Below are 18,138 nucleotides of genomic sequence, written 5' to 3'. Positions count from 1 at the left end.
TTAAAATAAAATAGTGCATTAAAAGAATTTTATTACACGTCTTTTTACATTCAGCATTTTAGATGCGTCGTTTCACAACAGTTAAGGCACACAACTTGTCATGGGCGTAAGAGAGGTTGGGGCGATGGCATGGAGCCACGGCTAGTAGCGACCCTTCTTTCTACTTTTGTGCCTAACTCACCAAGACCTAAGAACTAAATACACCCATGCAAGTTAACATTACAATACTGACCAAATAAGAATTAATACAAACAAAATAATTAAAACCATATTAAATCAATGAACTGGCACTTTCATAAACATGAGGTTTCTTCTAGACAGCCTCCATAATATTGAAAATGTAGGATAAAATTGTGAGGGGTTGTTGTCACTGTGGGACCGGTGGACACATTGGTGGTTAGCAATGTTATACTGGCCACTTCGCCTATTTCTGTTGAATTTCATTTGAACAACTCTATATATCTGTGACCACGAGCATGTGGTGTCGAAAGCTCAAGCGATGACAGCGGTGGCACTTTCTTGTGTGACAGCGGTGGCTTTTTCTCAACGTGTAGTGGCATGCATCCGCGTGAAGCACACAAGGTCGCTTCTACGTATCACACCGAACACCTAACCATTCAATAATTAGCGCCAATTTAGTTTTTAACAGTCTTATCTTTTCACATCACCTCAAAAGTTTACATAACTAAAACACTACATATAAGTGAACATAGTTCACGTGCAAACCGTTCCGTCTTGCGAGAGCAGCGGTTCGGCGAGCGGCGCGGCGAGCAGGTCGGCGTGCGGCGGCGGCGCGGCCTGCAGCGGCGACAGAGCCGCGCGCAGCTCCAGGAACCGCCGCTTGAACTGCAGGCCGCAGCCGCGCGAGCGCCGGAACTCCAGCAGCGAGCGCGCCTCGCCGCCGGCCGCGCACGGCACCACCCAGGCGCGCATGCGCACCTCCTCGCCGCACTCCACGGCCAGCAGGCGCGGGTGCAGGCGGCGCCAGGTGTGGCCGCGCGCCCGCAGCGCGTCGGCGAGGGCGCGCAGCGCGGGCGCGGGGTCGCAGCGCAGCCACACGCGCGTGAGGCGGCGCACGAGGCGCGCGGCGAGCGCGGGCCCGAGCGCGGCGCCGGGCTGCGAGGCGAGCAGCAGGTCGGAGTCGCGCGCGGGCTGCGAGTGCGTGAGCAGCGCGTCCATGTCGGCGAGGGAGAGCGCGGGCGACAGCGGGCGCGCGTCGGCGGCGGCGGGCTGCGAGCGCCACTCGCGCGCCGAGCCCTCTGTCACACACAGTGCCAGCGATACACATACGGGACTATTATTGTCTTACGTTCGACGACGCCGCGCGTCACATGTTTTTAACTTTATTGTACAGCTTCAAAATAAAATGTACTACAACAATTATCATATAAAATAATAATTTATAATCAACTATAGTATTTAGAAAAACACAAATTTAACCATACGAATGAATACAAATTTACTACTTCTTTCATATTTTTTATGTTTATAATTGTCTGTTCCAACTACTCGCTAAAAAAACATTATCATCATTATTGTTTTTATCCCTGTAATATATACATTTTAAAATGTAATAAGTACACGCAATACAGGACCATTCTGTCGTGCTAAGTTCAAAACGGTATCTCAAAATAAATCAAAATCTTGATTTTTATGTCGACAGATAGCTTAAAGAAATACCCATCCAATGAACATACCTAAATAACTGTATCTTGTTTAAAAATTGTTAAAAAAAGCTTAAAAGAGTTTCTCTATCTCAGTTTTACATACAAAACTATATTTACAAAACTTCGACTATCTCGAAAGATAATAAGGTTTCCCTGACATATCGCTTTTACGCTTAGCACGGCAGCATTATTCTAACAAATCAAACAAAAATAATTTTCCGTACATACACACGCATACATATATATTTTTTTTTTACATTTTACTACTATGACATGTTTGCGAGTCGTGGCGTATTTAAACATTTAAACCAGTAAGTACAAATAAATTTACAACCACAGGTACCTTAATCGACGCGCTACACCACTTTGAAGAGTGTTGAGAGGTGTCATGGGATTACGGGGTTGATATGGCCCACGCTGCCCAAATCTCTTAATTTGTCGCGAAAGTGGCTGCACTTAATAGTTGTGTTATTATTTATTGTAAATACTTTTATTTATCTATAGATTTCGTTTAGCTTCAAATTATTATTTAATTTCATTGACATTGCGACCGTAGAGTTCGAAGATATACAAGTGGACACCACAAAACCAAATACTTTTAGAATCGTCTTGGATTTAGAAATAAGTTTAAAAACTTACTTCGTCAATAATTTTAACTAAGAATCATTAATAGAAATAACACATGTCTAGTCTAGTAATTGTGAACTTTTCGTCACTTACGCGGTATTTCGTACAGGATGCCTGGTACACTTTTCATCGTTTATTACTATCAAGCTGATTTTTCGTGAGTAGCTTCCTTTTGACTAGACGCCCAAGTTTTTCCTTACAGTAATGTTGGTAAATGGTAGCTTAATAGGGGTAGCAAGGATAAAATATGTTGATTTGACGAATTTTAAAAATTTATTACTAACCGAATTTTTCTTTGTTAATTATCGAGATAATTATCTAAATAACGTGAAAAAATATTTGTCCTACAAAATATAAGGTTTGATTAGGGAGTCCCCTCTCTCCAACATGTATCATAGACAAGGTCATGAAAAATAATTACTAACCAGCTGATTTTTTTATTGGTTATCTAACATTTTTGTTATTCAGACTATATTATTTAAGTGCGTTACTTGTTTGTTTTATCTAAAAATGGGACCATTCCGAAGCTTTCGTTTTACCAGTATTCAATTGGTTTCTAAAAAAATACAATGTATATTACGGAGCTAGTTGAAAATAAAATTCATCATCTTTAAATTATCACATTCAGATGCGTGTGATAAGATTTTACATTACATACACACTCGGGATATTAAAGATATCTAAAATAAAAGTAATATATACAATAACATCGTACAACAGTTATTAATATTCTATCAACATTTTTTTTGAAAAATAAAATAAACTCAACAACAGTAGACACCGGCTATAACGACCAGATGCCGAGGTCCCGGCCGAAGTTCCATTAAACATCTAAGCAGTGGTGTAGCTTGCCATAGAGGGACGCCGGTATGGGCCAAGAGTGTTGCACTGCTGCTACGGGGGTAGCTACGCACCTGCACTTAGACATACCGCTGTATACCGCTTATAACAACAAATATAGTGACATATCGACTAAAGCGACCAATATCGTTGAAATATATAGAGTAGGTATAAAAACCTATTGTATTTTTTCACTGACCCAAAATATTATTTTGATCCTTATAGTAATGTAAGAAGTCATGACAATTAGCTACGAAATTTCACGCTTCCTGTTCTTTGTCATATTAAAAGCTTGCATATTTTAACGGCTCTTGAGGGTGGAACGATTTTCTCACAACTTTTTTATTCGAATACATTGCAATTATATTTAAAAACCAGTCCACAGGCATAGTTCAATCCTTTATTTCAATAAAAAATGAGAATTGTTTATAGCGAATATCCGATACATAAGCACCCCTTCAATGTCGTTATAACCGATTTTCACTGTATATTTATATTATATCATTCCTAATAAGGTAATTAATTTACTTAATATAATCCCATATTAAAAAACATACGATATTTTAACGATTACAACCATTGTAAATGGAGCTCGAGTTCTCCGACGCCCGCTGACGCGCGTTCGACCACAGACTGATAATACTGAAGACCTCTGAAGTATCCGTGCAGAGGCCAACCCTCTAGCGGGTTACGAACCTCCACTTGGACCGGCCGCTAAGAGAGGATGGACACATCAGCGATTTCGGGATGAAATAGACTAGATAATAAGACTATCTGTTGACGTTATCGTCGGCTCGAGGGCCCGAACTATTACAAGTGGCGGGAGGACGAGGACGGCGGCGAGGACCAAACCGCAGTTTTGCAAATGTACAAGTAATAACAACTTGTCCTTTGAAATCTAGGGTTCAATTATAATGAAATAAAAATGGAACCGTCCCGAAATTTTATGATATCCAACGTCAAAGACCCATTCAAATCGGACAATGGTGTTAAAATTATAGCTAAACATAATATATTTCACCATCAGTGGTGCATACTGCATAAATTGGAAACGAAAACGTACGTCTTGCGCATCCGCAACATGCGTAGTCAAGGCACAGGGTCGAGAATATTAGCGATACTGCCGCGTCGCGGAGGACAAAGATTTGACAAAAGTGCAGCCGACGGAGGTAGATTATCTTAGCAATTTATTTTATTTATTAAACATCGTGGCAACCATTATAATTTATGATGCTTTTTGAAACCATTGTAAACATCTTTAAATCACTTAATTATAACAAATTATTATGATGATGAAATTACAGGTGACGATGAGCGGTATTATAATGGTGTGGCGGTATAAACACACATATACAATAGAAGAATGACAATAGTTGCACAGTTGCGACGTGTCCGTCGGCTCCGTGGGTCGCCGGCTGTCCACCGATGAGTGGCGGGACGCGGTGCTTTGGTAATCTAGCTTTATGAGTATGCTTCACGTCACGGAGCTAAATCGCCAAAGCGTCGCATCGCGCTCGTCTGCGTCGCCCCGCGGTCGGCTCCACGCGGCGCGCCGGCGTCGCGTTCCGCGCTGAGGCACGAGGCGGCTCTGAGACCGACGCCACTCAGAGTCACCTAGTACCTGAGGCGGCCACGGCGCGTGTCCCGCCGTCGTACTGCCGCCGTCCGGGCGCACTGAAACAACTGTGTACTCGCGCGGCACCGACCTGCGAGCGGGCCGTCCTGCGTCCAGGCGTGGCTCAGCAGCGCCGCCAGCGACGCGCGCGCCGCCGGCTCCGGCCGCAGCGCCGCGCGCAGCAGCGCCCGCGCGCCGCGCGACACCTTGCGCCACGGACCCGTCGGCGCCGCGCCGCCGCCCGCCTGCCACGCGCGCCACGCCGCGAACCGCGCGTCCTCCTCCGCCGCGCGCTCCCACGGCAGCTCTGCACCAGGCACCGCCGTCACTACTCACGTGCACCACCATTACAACGACCACTACTACTATTACTAGACGTGATCAAACAACGCTTACCCGCTCCCGTCGGGACGGAGCCGATGCGTGCGACGCGACTCGTAACTTCGGTACCATAACTTTAGGGCTCACGGGACGCCTACAGCTAGGATACCAAAGAGACGGGCCGCGGCGGGATTTGGCGTCGCGAAGCTCGGTGGCGCGTCGTTCGCCGAGTGGAGTGCGGAGTGTGGGGGAGTGACTCACCGCCGGCGAGCATGGCGAGCAGCACGAGCGCGGCGGCCCACAGGTCGGCGGGCGGCGCGCGGTAGGGCTGCTGCTCGGCGCGCAGCACCTCGGGCGCGGCGTAGGGCAGCGTGCCGCAGACGCGCGACAGCGCCCGCTCGCGCGCGCCGTGCCGGAACACGGTGGCCATGCCGAAGTCCGAGATCTTGACGTCATCGTGATGGTCGAGCAGCAGGTTCTCGGGTTTGATGTCGCGGTGCGCGACGCCGCGCGCGTGCAGGTACTCGAGGCCGGCGAGCGTCTGTCGCCAGTAGCGCCGCGCCGCGCTCTCCGGCATGCCCACGTCGGGCTCTGCGACCGAACGAGAAACCGCTTACATAATAATTACACGGGGGAAGGTGTAGAAAAATATAACAGATTCCAAGAAGTGGTTGTAAGTATCTCATACGTCTTAGTCCGCCTGAGCATTTTGGAGTACACCTACTTTTCAGAATATTATATGTTTTTTTATATCAATCGCGGCAAACGGATTTTTTTAATTATAATATAATACCGTAAGTAGATTATTGAACAAGGTACCGGTTTGTGACATAAATGATAAGTTTTTATCACTACATAGGGGTATAACTTTGGGACAAACAAAGAGTTCTAAGATTACATAGAGCGGACATTGGGAAGATTGTCATACAAAAATTTTGCGCTTATGTGGTGGTTACTCAATCTACTGAAATACTGAAATAGCAAAACATCAGCGTAAAATCTATATATATATATAAAAATGAATCCCTATTTCCCTTGGTCACGCCATCACGCGTGAATGGCTGGACCGACTTCACAAATTTTTTTTGTTGTGTTTGTTATTTTCAGAATGTTCTTATGAAAGAAAAATTCAAAAAATTGCGCAGAAAATTTAAGAAATCTTTATGAAAATATTAATCTATACTATTATATAAAGCTGAAGAGTTTGTTTGAACGCGCTAATCTCAGGAACTACCGGTCCAAACTGAAAAATTCTTTTTGCGTTGGATAGCCCTTTGTTCGTGGAGTGCTATAGGCTATATATCATCACGCTATACCCAATAGGAGCGGGGCAGTAATGGCTAATCTCAGGAACTACCGGTCCAAACTGAAAAAATCTTTTTGCGTTGGATAGCCCTTTATTCGTGGAGTGCTATAGGCTATATATCATCACGCTATACCCAATTGGAGCGGGGCAGTAATGGCTAATCTCAGGAACTACCGGTCCAAACTGAAAAATTCTTTTTGCGTTGGATAGCCCTTTGTTCGTGGAGAGCTATAGGCTATATATCATCACGCTATATTCAATAGGAGCGGAGCAGTAATGGCTAATCTCAGGAACTACCGATTCGAACTGAAAAAATATTTTTGTGTTGAATAGTCCTTTGTGGAGTGCTCAAAGTTATATATCATCACGCTATGACCAATAGGAGCGGAGCAGTAATGGCTAATCTCAGGAACTACCGGTTTCAACTGAAAAATTCGTTTGTGTTGGATAGCCCTTTATTTGTGGACCGCTATAAGCTATATATCATCACGCTATGATCAATAGGAGCGGAGCAGTAATGGCTAATCTCAGGAACTACCGGTTTGAACTGAAAAAATCTTTTTGTATTGGATAGCCCTTTGTTCCTGGAGTGCTATAGGCTATATATCATCATGCTATAACCAATAGGAGCGGAGCAGTAATGAAACATGTTGCAAAAACGGGGAAAATTATGAGTTTTGAGAGCTTCCGTTGCCTGCGCTGCGTAAACGGTTAAAGTTATGCAACAATGATGTATGACGGGATTGTTTCACTTAAAAGTTCTAAATAATATAACACAGTCCCCCGCTGCATCTGTCTGCCTTAACGTGTTAAACTCAAAAACTACCTAACGTATTAAGATGAAATTTGGTATGGAGACAGTTTGAGACCCTGGGAAGAACATAGGCTCCCGGGAAACTACTATTTTTATAACGGAAAACTTTAGCCTGAAAAACTTTATAACGCGGGCGGAGCCGCGAGCAAAAGCTAGTTTTATATAACTGTCAATTGTTTGAACTAACTGTCAGCGATTGACAGAATGCGTGCTGCAAATTCATAGTTAAGGTTATAGCTTAAGGTCCATTTTTCATACATTTTGTTTCACCTTTATTTCGGCCTTTAAAATTTCGTCGTATTAAATTTTAAAGGCCGAAATATCCATGCATATTAATTATTTTTACGTTTTTCTTTCAACTGCGAGAACTAATCACTAACTAGACGTGAATTTAAATTCTTTACTTGTCAATACTTGTTTAGTTACCCAGATTAAAGGTGAAACAAAATGTATGAAAAATGGACCTTAAGCTATAACCTTAAGACTGGACAACGTCTGTCGGGTCAACTAGTACTTGATATTTTTTCATATTATGGTTTGGCATACTTTCTGTAGATATATTATTTTTGTATTAATATATAAGGACGCCGTGACATCTTGTCATATGATCATTTCAAATAAGACAGTGACCAATTGGTAATAACTTTTGGAGCAAAAACTTGGCCCTGATGTCAGGTTTATAACTAATTATATAGTTTAATGACTTTGTGAACAAAATATATGTTATATAGTCTTACTCTTTAGTGTTACCATTGATTTAGAATAATAATTCATGACATCGAAACCTTGTTTGGTTATAAAACCGAAAATTTTACGAAGGTATTTGACACAAAGCTGGTTCAGAGGATTGAATACTGTAAAACTAGAGAGTGTATCGGAGCTACAAACAGTATGTTTTTCCATTTTTGTTTTTAGTACAACTGGGAATTTGGCATTTGCATTTTTAAAATCGATGTTAAGATGCTGCAAAATCGAGTATGTGGGGCTTATTTGTGGCCCGTCTTTCTTTGTGTCCATCTGATATGACTGGTGTTAACGTGGTAGGTCACCGAACATTTAAGCAAATAGATGAAAATTTCAAAATCTATCGATTTATGTTCGCTTATTACCTATTCCTCTCATTTTCAGTTTTTTTTTCAAATATAATTCACACATAGACACGGTAAGTCCAAGTCATGATCGTGAGACGGTTTCTAGGTTTAAATAGGAAAAAATTAAAAAACGAAAACTGTCATAAGGTTACCTCAGTTTACGCTGATCAATATACGAATGTAAAAAGTGATCAAAACCACGTAGGAACAATAATAGGTATGGTATATTTTTTATATCTCCTTCCCTGTTACAAAGTTTTTCTGAAGTATCAAGGTCATACTATCAGTATTAGTCACATGTTAAAAACTAAAAACAAGAAATAATATTATATGTTAACACCGAATATCCTTTAGCAATACAGTAAGCGAGAGCGGGCTGCTGAGCGGCTTTTAGATAGAGAAATCTCCCCTCTGCCCTTGGACGAATGGTCGGTTATGTTGGGCTCAGCGATCTTACAATCCAGCGTTAAGCCACCAAGCAAAGCACCACCGCCGGGTGGCACGCATTAGTCGCCACCTACGACAGGTAGGGGAAGATGCCGTGGTGGAATTCTTTAACGTGCCCGATCTACAGGGTGGCCGGAGTAGTAAAAATTAGATACGTTGAGGACATCATAGGCGACGACATCATTTTAAGAAATTTCTGATGGATCTCCAAGTCAAGGGTCCAACAACAATGAAATTTATAAGGGGCCAAACGCAAAGCACCAGCTTTTAAATAAATAAAGACTCATCAAAATTCGTTCACCTAGTCAAAAGTTCTGAGGTAACATAAACAAAAAACTAAGTACAGTCGAATTTAGAATATCTTTTTTGAAGTCGGTTAAAAACATTATACACTATTACATGAGATGGTTTATATTCTTCCCCATTTATGTTTTTAAGTAAAATTTAAATATGAAATCTAATTTACTCTAAGAAAAGTATGCACAATTTAGGTCCGTCCTCGCGCATACGGCCTTGAGCCTTCGAGCCATACATTTACGGCGCATGAGTTACGGGCATCTGATATGCAGATTTATGAATAATATACATAAGAACATAAAAAAATGTCAGGATTTCATGAGTTTTGTACTCTACTAAAATCTGCCTTAATTGGCTTTCTATTAATGCAAATGTGTTATTTGCAAAGCATAATCACGTGTATTTTAAGAGATGTACGGAATCAACAACGTTGGTAGCATTCTCATTATGAAAGCAATGAAACAATGTCCACTTTATAGAAAATATTAAACCACCAAAGTCATATTGTACAAATATGATATGTAACTGCTTTATCTAATTGTATTAGTTTTACTCGAATAATGTTATTCTTATAGGGTTAACAGACAACTCAAGCAATCTTGTCATAAGTTTGTTTAGGTTTAGTGAGACGTATAAAGTGAGGACGGGTGTAGGAGTGTAGCCGGCACTCACCGATCTTGTCGAAGAGCTCGCCGCCCTGCGCGTACTCGAGGAACATGTAGTGGTGGTGCAGGTGCGTGCGCTCGCCCAGACAGCGCAGCACGTGCGGGTGGCGCAGCGCGCGCTGCAGCGCCGCCTCGCGCGCGCCCGCCCCGCCGCGCGACACCTTCAGCGCCACCGCCGCGCCCGAGCGCGCGTGCACCAGCAGCCGCACCCTGCGCGCACACGCTAGTGTCGGCGGCTCCGCACCCCCGCACCCCCCACGCCGCGCCGCACCGCGCCGCACCGCGCGGCGGGTGGTTAAACTTTCAAGGCTGCAGCGGCCGCGGCGTGTTTTTTGCCGAGTGCAGCGCGCGGCCGCCGTGAGCCAGTTCCGCGTTCGCACCGACCCATAGCCTCTGTCTTGCTATTACATCCCCACGTTTTTTATGACATAGGATATGACTCAATGTATTAAGGAATTATCTACTGATTTTCGAATGTTACATTTACAGTGTCAACAATGGAACTGTCAACATTTGATAAAGAGACTATACTTTTAATCGACTGATTCCTTAGCTGACCTTATCATGTGTCATTTTAATATAATCAAAATCTTACTAAACCGTGTAACAAAACTTTACTATGACATAAAAAAATATTTGTTCATAAGTATATCAGATCAAAATTGAATTATTCATAAAAAGAAAAACCATTAAATTTGTGAGATGTTGGTTCCGCACATTACAATAACATTGTTAGAGAACAGTTACACACAATATTTTTAACAGTTTTTAGTTTAATCAGTTGTAGGTTTACTTTTCATTCATACATTAAAAGAAAACCTATGTCACGCGCACGTTGCAATTATAAACTTTACACAAATACAGTTCCCTAAATACACCAGCAATTACATACATAACCATGAAAAAAATATTTAGATATTCTTATAATTTAAGACAAACAATTTAAAGTAACTACATAAGTGAGTAAGGACAGAAGTCAATGAAATTATATATAATTTCCCAAGTTGCAACACTATCTAAATGAGGAATTGCCATGTTCCTCAGCAGCTTGTTGCAATAAGTACAACTGCTCTATATTTATGTACATAATAAATTATCAACAGAACCTTTCTTTGCTCAATAAACAAAATTTCAGTAATAAAGACCCATGCATAATTATTCTTCTGCTTGAACTGTAGTTTGTATAAACATACTGTCAAACATTGTGTGATCGTGCCTTGAACAGTGGCTACATTGGACAATGTGGGCTGGGGGCGTCAGTCAGCTGTCTGCATACTAGCAGCCCTGAAGCATTACAAGAAAAGCATTGCGTGGTGTGGTGTCATCACTACCTGTCCCATCAGGCCCGGGCAGCACGCACTCGTGTCCACATTGTCGTTTGTCCACGTAAACAGAACACTCACTCGCCGTAAGCTCCCTCGCCCAGCACCTGCGCCACCAGCCATCCCTCCACGAACTCCGCCATCAGTAGTCAGTTGCTGCCGACGTGCCCTGCAACAGTCACCTCGTGTTCCATGGTTGCTTACTGATCTAGCCGGTGACGCGGCCACGCAGTCGAGCCGCACTGCACTACCCAGAATACTTCAAAAACTCGGCGATGATGCTTTCTTTACTTTAACTCGTGTTTTTGTGCCGAAATATTTGTAAATATTAAGAAATTCAACGACGTAGAGATTCTAAATGGCGGAAGGCACGTGGAGCCGAATGAACAAAGCGAACGAACCACGGCGACAGCTCGCCGCCTTCACCGGTATTGCGATGGTATTATTGAGTAAATAAAATAATTACACATTACTATTATATCTCCGTTTCAAGGTCTAACAGATGTTTATAGATACTAACCTCACTGAAGATCGATGGACCGCACCATTTTGCCATCTTTCTTTTTTCTGCCGCCTGTTCAATGTTCGCCGTATGCCGACTCGCAGACAAAAACTGTTATGAGCGCAGTCTATCGCGTCGATACTTTAATTTGCCATTATACATCTGCAATTGAAGAAAATATGCGGACTTTCTTATTCTAGAACCAGCCGGCAAACATTCGACGATGGCGGCGGCAATTTTCCGTTCCGACATTTTTGGGTGAGCGAGATCAATGATGGCCGACTGAATAATGAACAGTGGCTGACGAGACCACCGTTCTGAAATCGAAAATAAAAAAAATAACAGTAGTTCATAATATCATGCAACAAATATTATTGAATTTTTGCAAACATGACAAAAATATTTCATATAAGTTCTAATCTTTCTAACATAGATATGTAGTAAATTATGTAGTGCGTGCTTATTTTGCAACATTATAATTTTTATTTATTCGCCTCGAGCTAAATGAAATGAATTTGAATGAAAAAAAATTAAGGTAAAGTTTTATAAGTACTTATTACAAATAATCTCATAAAATATAATTAATGTGAATATATAAAAAATATTATTTATAGATTAATATCAAAAACAAGATATTCGCGGAACCAAATCTGCTGCATGTAAGTAATTATTTTATACTCTATAGATGATCTTTTGTTTCATGTGAACACGCCGACCGATAAGATATTTATAGTTATTAGATCTACATAATATGCCGAAATTCGTTACTTGAAAAAAAATCCTGTATCTAAAAATACCCAACGAAAAAAAATGTAATTATTAATTTTATTCACTCATAGAAAAATTCAGCGTGTCTGTAAGTTTAAGACCGTTTTATATGGGATCCGGACCGTTGCGAATTCAGAAACGGATAGTACCCCGTTTTTTAGTCGTGTCTAGTATTTACTTCTCAAAACACTTGATCTGGGATATACTCAAGTTTAAAATGTTCATACTCAAATACAGTTGGAAAGAAGATAAATATATATAAACATTTTTGGCAGTTGGTAACATTGATTTTGTTTTTGTTTCAGGGTATGTACCATAGACATTTTTAGGAATGTTAAATTCTCTATCCTTTTTATACTACAGTCAAAGTGCATTAGCTGTCGCGGTAGGCTATTCTAAGGATGATGTTATTGCAATTTGTGGGTATAGAATCAACGTTTTATACAATTTGATTACAAACGTCATCAGTCTTGTGTCATCATTTATCAACAAGTATTCGTTGTGTGCAAGTTTACTGTTTTTTTTTTATTTATACAAAATATTTTCTTGAAATTGGAACATAGACATGGTACACAAAAAATATTTTGATAGAGAAATTCATAACTTAATTGTTTATTATTATATTTAACTGTTTACTTTCTTTACAGGCGGGATATTCAGAAGATCAACTGGCGGGTGAGTTGTCATTGTCGTTAAATTGTAATTAGTGATAATTAACATTATCGGAAGGTTGGAATGTGGAGGCCCATTATTACAAGAGACTAGTTTTAAGCAGAACGAGCGTTGACTACGCACTTGTAATGGAACCAAACGGTGGAGTGATCCAGGCGACGGCGGCGCGCAGCGAGGGCGCGGCACGGCCGTGACTCATGTCACTCACCGTCGTACCGAAAGCGGTCGGCACGACTTGCGAACGCCCTACTTACCGTATATGGCTGTTATTTTAAACGAACCAGGTGGCAGATCGGCGAGTGCGCCGCCAGCCACAGTGCATCGTCGTCTCTCGCAAAATGTTCATGTTCGAGCCGCCGACAAAGCTGAAGCTCACCTCGGTGGAAGGTAGGTATAATAGGCGGTTAGGCGCGGTGCGGGCCGGCGTGGAGCCGCGTCTGCACTGTACCCTGTGCTTGCAGAGTTCCAGGAGGCGTTCCAGCTGTTCGACTCGCGCGGCGATGGCAAGATCCATGTGGCGCAAATCGGCGACGCGCTACGCGCCCTCGGCCAGAACCCTACTGAGTCAGATGTCAAGAAGTGCACCTTGCACTTGAAGCCCGATGAGAGGATATCCTTTGAAGTGTTCCTGCCCATCTACCAAGTAAGCAACTCAGTAATGTCTATGCCTGATGCCATGTCATTCCAGATGTGAGAGTTGTAGATTGATTTGCTTAATACACATAATATCTACATTTTAATATTATATCATCAAAATAAGTCATGATTATTGAAATGAAACTATTTTCCAGATTTTATTGCGGTTTTATATATTACAAAATAGTTTTATTTCCATGCCTAACATTCAGGTAAACATTAAGTTATGACATTATTATACAGTATGTTCTATTTGCAAACAATTGGTAACTGAAGAAATATTTTTCATAGATATTATATAATATTATAATACAAAGTACCTAGCAGGTGTGTATACTATTGTGTATGAGGAAATAGCAGTATGTTATTAGTCACAAATAAGCTTAGTCACACTAAAGATTTTTTTAAGTCAGTGCCACATTCAAACTTATTTTATACTAACACAAGATGAAAAAAACAAAAAGCCTTTTTAATAAAAATTAAACTAACTTCAAAGAATACCAAAACAAAAGAAATTTAACATAATAGATATATTTTGGTTACTAATTTTAGAATTAGAGATTAATAAAATTACTATCTAAGCTAGATAAATACAAGAACAAATGTATGGAAACAATATGTATACAAAGTTCCATTTTAATTAGTCAGTAACTTCAAAATTGGTAAATACACTACTCATTACTCAACTCGCTCCCTTTAAATAAGTACTGGCCAGTAAATTTTAAAAATGTGGGTTGAATGTCATTGATTCAAAAGTGCATTAAATAAATGTTCAAATAAAAAAAAATATCAAAAAACAAAATATTATAGTTCAACCACACCTGCTTAGTGTGTCTTGGGAGACTTTATATACCTTTGATATTAATTTTGGAGAATTCTGAGGTATGTAACTTTCACTATTATATTATACAATTTAAGCCTTAAAGTGAACAATAATCTATAAAGAATACAGATATAACTTGGAAAAATCAGAAGTGTGTGACGCCTTGGGCTATGAACCTGAAGACATCTGTCGCCGCAGACCATTCTATTCTCAACTAGGCTATCATCCACTTTCATATATATATCCACTTTCATATATATATATATATATATATATATATATATAAAAAAAAATAAAAATATAATGATACAATTTTGAATAAATGCTGATTTTAAGAAAAAAAAACAGAATTATTTTCTTTTCAATAATGAATGTTGCATGATTTGGCCCTTTTTAAACACTTTCATATTATCCTTACTCTGTGCACAGGCTATATCGAAGGCGCGTAGTGGAGACACCGCCAACGACTTTATTGAAGGTCTCCGCCACTTCGACAAGGACGGTAATGGGTTCATATCGTCAGCGGAACTGCGTCACCTGCTCTCCACTCTTGGCGAGAAGCTCAGCGACGACGAGGTACGGACTAGTCGCGTCTTACAATAAACACTAGTGACTATTGTTGCCAGTTGTCCCGATTTGCATCTGATTGGGATATTAAATGTCCCGATAAATCAATAATTTTTTTAAAAATCATTATTATAAAAAAATCACATCATTAGCGCTGTGTGTATGGTTTTGTTTCGTTCTGTCGCTTAGAGACGCGACTGTGCCGCGATCTGTATCCGCGATCGCAATGCTAAAGAAGAAATTCAAATGAAAACCAACTTTAGCATGATTTGGAGTAAATTTTTTTATATCCCGATCTACAACTGTAAATCCCGATTTGTTTTAAATTTTGCCCCGATTTTAAACTAATTGGCCCTGGCGACAACACTACTAGTGACACCGCAGCGCCGGCGGCCGACACGTGACGCTCGGCAACATGTTTATTTTATTTTCATTTTTAGTGTTGTTAATTTTTAAGATTAAACTTTTTGAGGCTTCTTGCTACAGTACAGGGTATTGGAATTTTTAGACACCATAGGATTATCAAGTTATTATTTCATTATTTAAATGAGACTCGGTGGTCAATTGTCTGGTGCCAAGCGTCACGCATGTGTATAAATAATACTAATCACACCCATAACTTCAAGGGACTACATATCATTATCATTGCATTACAATGTGTCGTGCTAGCCGTCAGATATTAATAATAATAATAATAATAATAATATCAGCCCTGTATTATATACTTGCCCGCTGCTGAGCACGGGCCTCTACTACTGAGAGGGATTAGGCCTTAGTCCACCACGCTGGCCTAGTGCGGATTGGTAGACTTCACACACCTTCGATATTCCCATAAAGAACTTCTCAGATGTGCAGGTTTCCTCACGATGTTTTCCTTCACCGTTTAAGCGAACGATAAATTCACAAAGAATACAAAGAATACACACATGATTTTTAGAAAAGTCAGAGGTGTGTGCCCTAGGGATTTGAACCTGCGGACATTCGTCTCGGCAGTCCGTTCCACAACCAACTAGGCTATCGCCGCTTATCCGCCGTCAGATATTATTAAGTTTAAACAAAACACTTATTAAATCGACCCTAGTAAGTAGTGACTGAAATCTAAAACACAATGATACCTGCAAACTATTTTGTGGTAGCAACAGACAAGGTCCGAAAAGTAGACAAGATTTTGCATATTATGGGGAGACACGATATACTTGTCATATTATATAAATATGAAATACAACAAATAACGGTAGTAGCTTGCAAACCGCCTAATTTATTAATCAATCAATAAATGTGTCAACTATTAATGCATGCTCGCATTACATTAATTATAATATAGCAGTACCTACCTAAATATTATTTGAACATTTGTGTTGTGTAATGTTGTGTTATCATCGGCATGTGTAAGTATAATGTGTGTTTGTGTGTGTGCAGGTGGAACAGTTGCTGCAGGGGCAGGAGGACTCGCAGGGTAACATCAACTACGAGAACTTCGTGCACCTCATCATGCAAGGCTGAAGCGCTGCCTCGCCTCCCTCTCCCGCTAATAATATTCCATTCGCTGTATTGTATCGAAGCACATCTTATATTGTTAAATTGTACTTACTGAGTGGTCTCACGTGATGTAGTCGTGCGCACGCGACGTCGCACCGGCGCTCGTCTTCGCCTCGCCCGCGTTTCCACTTTGTCTGACGAGTGTTCGTATTCAATAAACACTGATAATAATGTAAATGCGTTTACATAACTGGCCTTTTGTAATGTCACGATTACAATCCATAACAAGAATAAGAAAGCAAGCTCTTACACACCACAGATGTCCAATCTGTACCTAGCGCACGGCGCGAGGAAGGGAGTTGCGGCGAGGGTCGCCAGTAGGTTTAAGGTAGCCATATAGTATAGCAATATTATGATTCCAATGTTATAGTATTAATGTATCCAAAATAATAATTATAAACTAGGGGTATATTGTATAACGCCCTCTATTGTTTGTCGTACAATAAACGTGTGTCACATGTTTGCCTTTATTCTGTTACTGACTTAGTTTCTGTTAATGCTGATCCTCACCTGTGCCAAATGCTGTTCTCTAAATCCTGGATCTAAAAATGGGTAAGGAAAGGGTCGTTAGCGGCAAGTTCGCTGAAATAAATTTTCTAGGGTAGGTTGTCAGTTGATATCAGTGGATGGTTATTGTATCAGCTGGACCACTCGGCCCATTGCGACCTTGACGATTTCATTTATTGAATTATTCATTTATAGGTGATCTACTTCCCCAATTAAAGTCATTTTGGTATACAAAAATTATTTGCTTCTAGCGGTAGCCCTTAAAGCCCCGGGAGGCCAGTAATATATTGTATTTTTTCTCTACGAACCCAATAATGACTTGAATTCATAGATTTTAAATTCTGTGTTTGAATTCAATTAAGTACAGGCTCAAGCTGTTTTATGTCCACAACAAAGCGGACTGTTAGTCTGCTCACGGCTATGAAATGAGAAATCAAGGCTCTATTATAACGTCTAAACTACGTGAGATCTTATATTTTGTACTAGCTTCCGCCCGCAGCTTCCCCCGCATGGATTTCGGACTTCAATAATGGAGCCGGTCGCGAACGTTCGAGAATGTTCGTTTTACGAAGCTACTCGCTAGGTGATTCGCTAGCCTCTAGGTGCCAAGCAAGCCGCCTGCCTGTGCGTTCGCGACCTTATATATATACAAAAATAATCCTTATAACATGATTCAGTATTCACGCATGATGGCTTATTATTAGCGTATTTCATGTATAACTTTGGTGTTTCTATACCGATTTCTATGATTCTTTTTATGGAATATTTAATAATGTTAACTTTTTTAATTAGGGATGACTGAGAGTGTTATAAACGTAAGAGTAGACAAATACAATGAGAAAGCTTCGAACTGCTAAGCTATCGGGAGTTACACGTGTTATTGTGAGTCAACCATAAAAGATAGACATATGCTGTCGTGGGATATTTTTTACATAATTTTAAGAAGAACATTTCCGTCATACATGATTTCTGTGTAGCTTTAACCATTAAGGTTGCACACGCGACGGAAGCTTAAAAAATGGAGTAACTTCTCCCGTTTTCCCAACATGTCCCTTCACTGCTCTGCTCCTATTAATTGTAGCGTGATGAAAAGTATACTATAACCAGCACAG

The 18,138-nt window shown here is 40.7% G+C and overlaps 2 protein-coding genes across 4 annotated transcripts; one reads left to right on the top strand and one right to left on the bottom strand.

The window, feature by feature from the left end:
• Positions 1-14: 14 nt before the first annotated feature.
• Positions 15-11,821, bottom strand: LOC115452119 (serine/threonine-protein kinase Chk1). Of its 2 annotated transcripts, XM_037442167.1 has the most exons (6): positions 11,533-11,821; positions 11,094-11,181; positions 9,698-9,900; positions 5,332-5,661; positions 4,841-5,056; positions 15-1,259 (listed from the first exon to the last, which is right to left on the bottom strand). In XM_037442167.1, exons 2-6 carry the CDS (start codon positions 11,153-11,155, stop codon positions 715-717), a joined length of 1,356 nt encoding a protein of 451 aa, XP_037298064.1. In that variant the 5' UTR covers positions 11,156-11,181; positions 11,533-11,821; the 3' UTR covers positions 15-714. The 2 variants fall into 2 exon arrangements, with proteins under 2 accessions (XP_037298064.1, XP_037298065.1); XM_037442168.1 differs by lacking the exon at positions 4,841-5,056 and having other exon boundaries at positions 11,533-11,820.
• Positions 11,822-12,641: 820 nt separating this feature from the next.
• On the top strand, positions 12,642-16,997 carry LOC115452120 (myosin-2 essential light chain). 2 transcript variants are annotated; one of them, XM_030180578.1, is made up of 5 exons: positions 12,642-12,850; positions 12,930-12,957; positions 13,416-13,597; positions 14,843-14,989; positions 16,400-16,997. In XM_030180578.1, the coding sequence occupies exons 1-5, from the start codon at positions 12,848-12,850 to the stop codon at positions 16,481-16,483; spliced, it is 444 nt and encodes a 147-aa protein (XP_030036438.1). In that variant the 5' UTR covers positions 12,642-12,847; the 3' UTR covers positions 16,484-16,997. The 2 variants fall into 2 exon arrangements, with proteins under 2 accessions (XP_030036438.1, XP_030036437.1); XM_030180577.2 differs by lacking the exons at positions 12,642-12,850; positions 12,930-12,957 and adding an exon at positions 13,010-13,341.
• Positions 16,998-18,138: the final 1,141 nt, after the last annotated feature.

Source organism: Manduca sexta, chromosome 24 (assembly GCF_014839805.1).
Source record: "Manduca sexta isolate Smith_Timp_Sample1 chromosome 24, JHU_Msex_v1.0, whole genome shotgun sequence".
Taxonomy (NCBI): domain Eukaryota; kingdom Metazoa; phylum Arthropoda; class Insecta; order Lepidoptera; family Sphingidae; genus Manduca; species Manduca sexta.
The sequence above is the reverse complement of the archived record's forward strand: the minus strand, read 5'-3'. Positions and strand labels throughout refer to the sequence as shown.

Coding starts and splice junctions, on each gene's coding strand:
- LOC115452119 (XM_037442167.1), bottom strand. CDS start 11,155: ATGGCGGAGTTCGTGGAGGGATGGCTGGTGGCGCAGGTGCTGGGCGAG. Junction 9,901..11,093: donor GGCGAGGGAGCTTACGGCGA/GTGAGTGTTCTG, acceptor GTGTGCGCGCAG/GGTGCGGCTGCTGGTGCACG. Junction 5,057..5,331: donor GCTCGCCATGCTCGCCGGCG/GTGAGTCACTCC, acceptor TGCCTGGTGCAG/AGCTGCCGTGGGAGCGCGCG.
- LOC115452120 (XM_030180577.2), top strand. CDS start 13,293: ATGTTCATGTTCGAGCCGCCGACAAAGCTGAAGCTCACCTCGGTGGAA. Junction 13,342..13,415: donor GAAGCTCACCTCGGTGGAAG/GTAGGTATAATA, acceptor CTGTGCTTGCAG/AGTTCCAGGAGGCGTTCCAG. Junction 14,990..16,399: donor AGAAGCTCAGCGACGACGAG/GTACGGACTAGT, acceptor GTGTGTGTGCAG/GTGGAACAGTTGCTGCAGGG.